Raw genomic sequence first — 1,042 nt, 5'->3', positions numbered from 1 at the left:
TGGTCAGGTGAGTTACCTGGCGATGCAGGACAGCGTGGACGGGGAACCCTGTAAGTTCGTGTTGTGGTCTCGGGGTTCGGAAGAGCGCTTCACGCTGCAGGCGTCCTCCGCCAGCATCAAAACCACCTGGGTGGAGACCATCGCCACCCTGCTGGATGCACAGAACAACTTCCTGTCAGGTGAGTACATCCACGTTGCATCATTGGACCTGGCTGAATTATTCCGCGAGTCTCCCCGAAACAGTCTTGGATGTCTTTGAATCCGCTTCATCTTGAAGCTCCTTGATTAGGATTTGATCTGGTTTATTTGAACCTGAATCAGTTTGAACTCCCAACAGCTCTTCAGTCTCCCATTGAGTACCAGAGGAAGGAGGGCGGGATCTCGGTGACCCGGCCTTTGTCGTCAGGGCGACCGCCGTCGGCCCCCCCCACGCCCAACGGCCACGCCCCTCAGCCTCCTCCTGACAGCGAGCAGGACGACCAGGTTTGGACTCCCCCTTCTTATCGTACCTTCTCGTACTTGATTTCTTAACTTCAGATTATTGCTAAATGTGAACATTGACAACCCTTAGGAGCTGGTACTGGTGCTGCAGGACTTTGTGGCGGTTCGGGAGGACGAGATCTCCGTGTTTCGGGGCGAGAAGGTTCAGATTCTGGCATCCAACCAGCAGGGTCAGAGTCTGGTGTACCGGCCGGGCAACAGCGACTCGCCGGCCGCCGAGGGCTGGGTGGCACGCAGCGTTCTCAACACACACTGACACATACAAATATACGCAACAATACACTGACAGCAGAGTCCGGTTTACTACGAGTACACACGTAAAATACTGCAAGGTAGCAGGGCCAGAGGCATGCTGGGAAGTTCTTTTATGACGGTGAGAGGTGTAGCCTTAAGGTGGAGATGTCCAATACAACCTAAAATATCTAAACAACTCCAGATGTTTTCTGTAGCGCCACCATCATGGATGCGTTGTCGATGATTTGAACAGTTATTTTCTCGGCGTTGTCGATGATTTGAACAGTTATTTTCTCGCCGCTGTCGA

The 1,042-nt window shown here is 53.1% G+C and overlaps 1 protein-coding gene across 1 annotated transcript in view; it reads left to right on the top strand.

Moving 5' to 3' along the window:
* LOC142952870 (kalirin-like) overlaps positions 1 to 794 on the top strand; it is a 41,744-nt gene extending 40,950 nt beyond the window's left edge. The window contains 3 exon segments of the mRNA XM_076094871.1: positions 8 to 179; positions 338 to 483; positions 572 to 794. Of these exon segments, the coding sequence (XP_075950986.1) occupies positions 8 to 179; positions 338 to 483; positions 572 to 757 (504 nt within the window). The 3' untranslated portion in view covers positions 758 to 794.
* The last annotated feature ends 248 nt before the right edge of the window (positions 795 to 1,042 follow it).

Source organism: Anarhichas minor, unplaced genomic scaffold, assembly GCF_050575085.1.
Source record: "Anarhichas minor isolate MPS153535 unplaced genomic scaffold, ASM5057508v1 ptg000018l, whole genome shotgun sequence".
NCBI lineage: Eukaryota > Metazoa > Chordata > Actinopteri > Perciformes > Anarhichadidae > Anarhichas > Anarhichas minor.
Note: the sequence above shows the minus strand (reverse complement) of the source record. Positions and strands in the feature narration are given on the sequence as shown.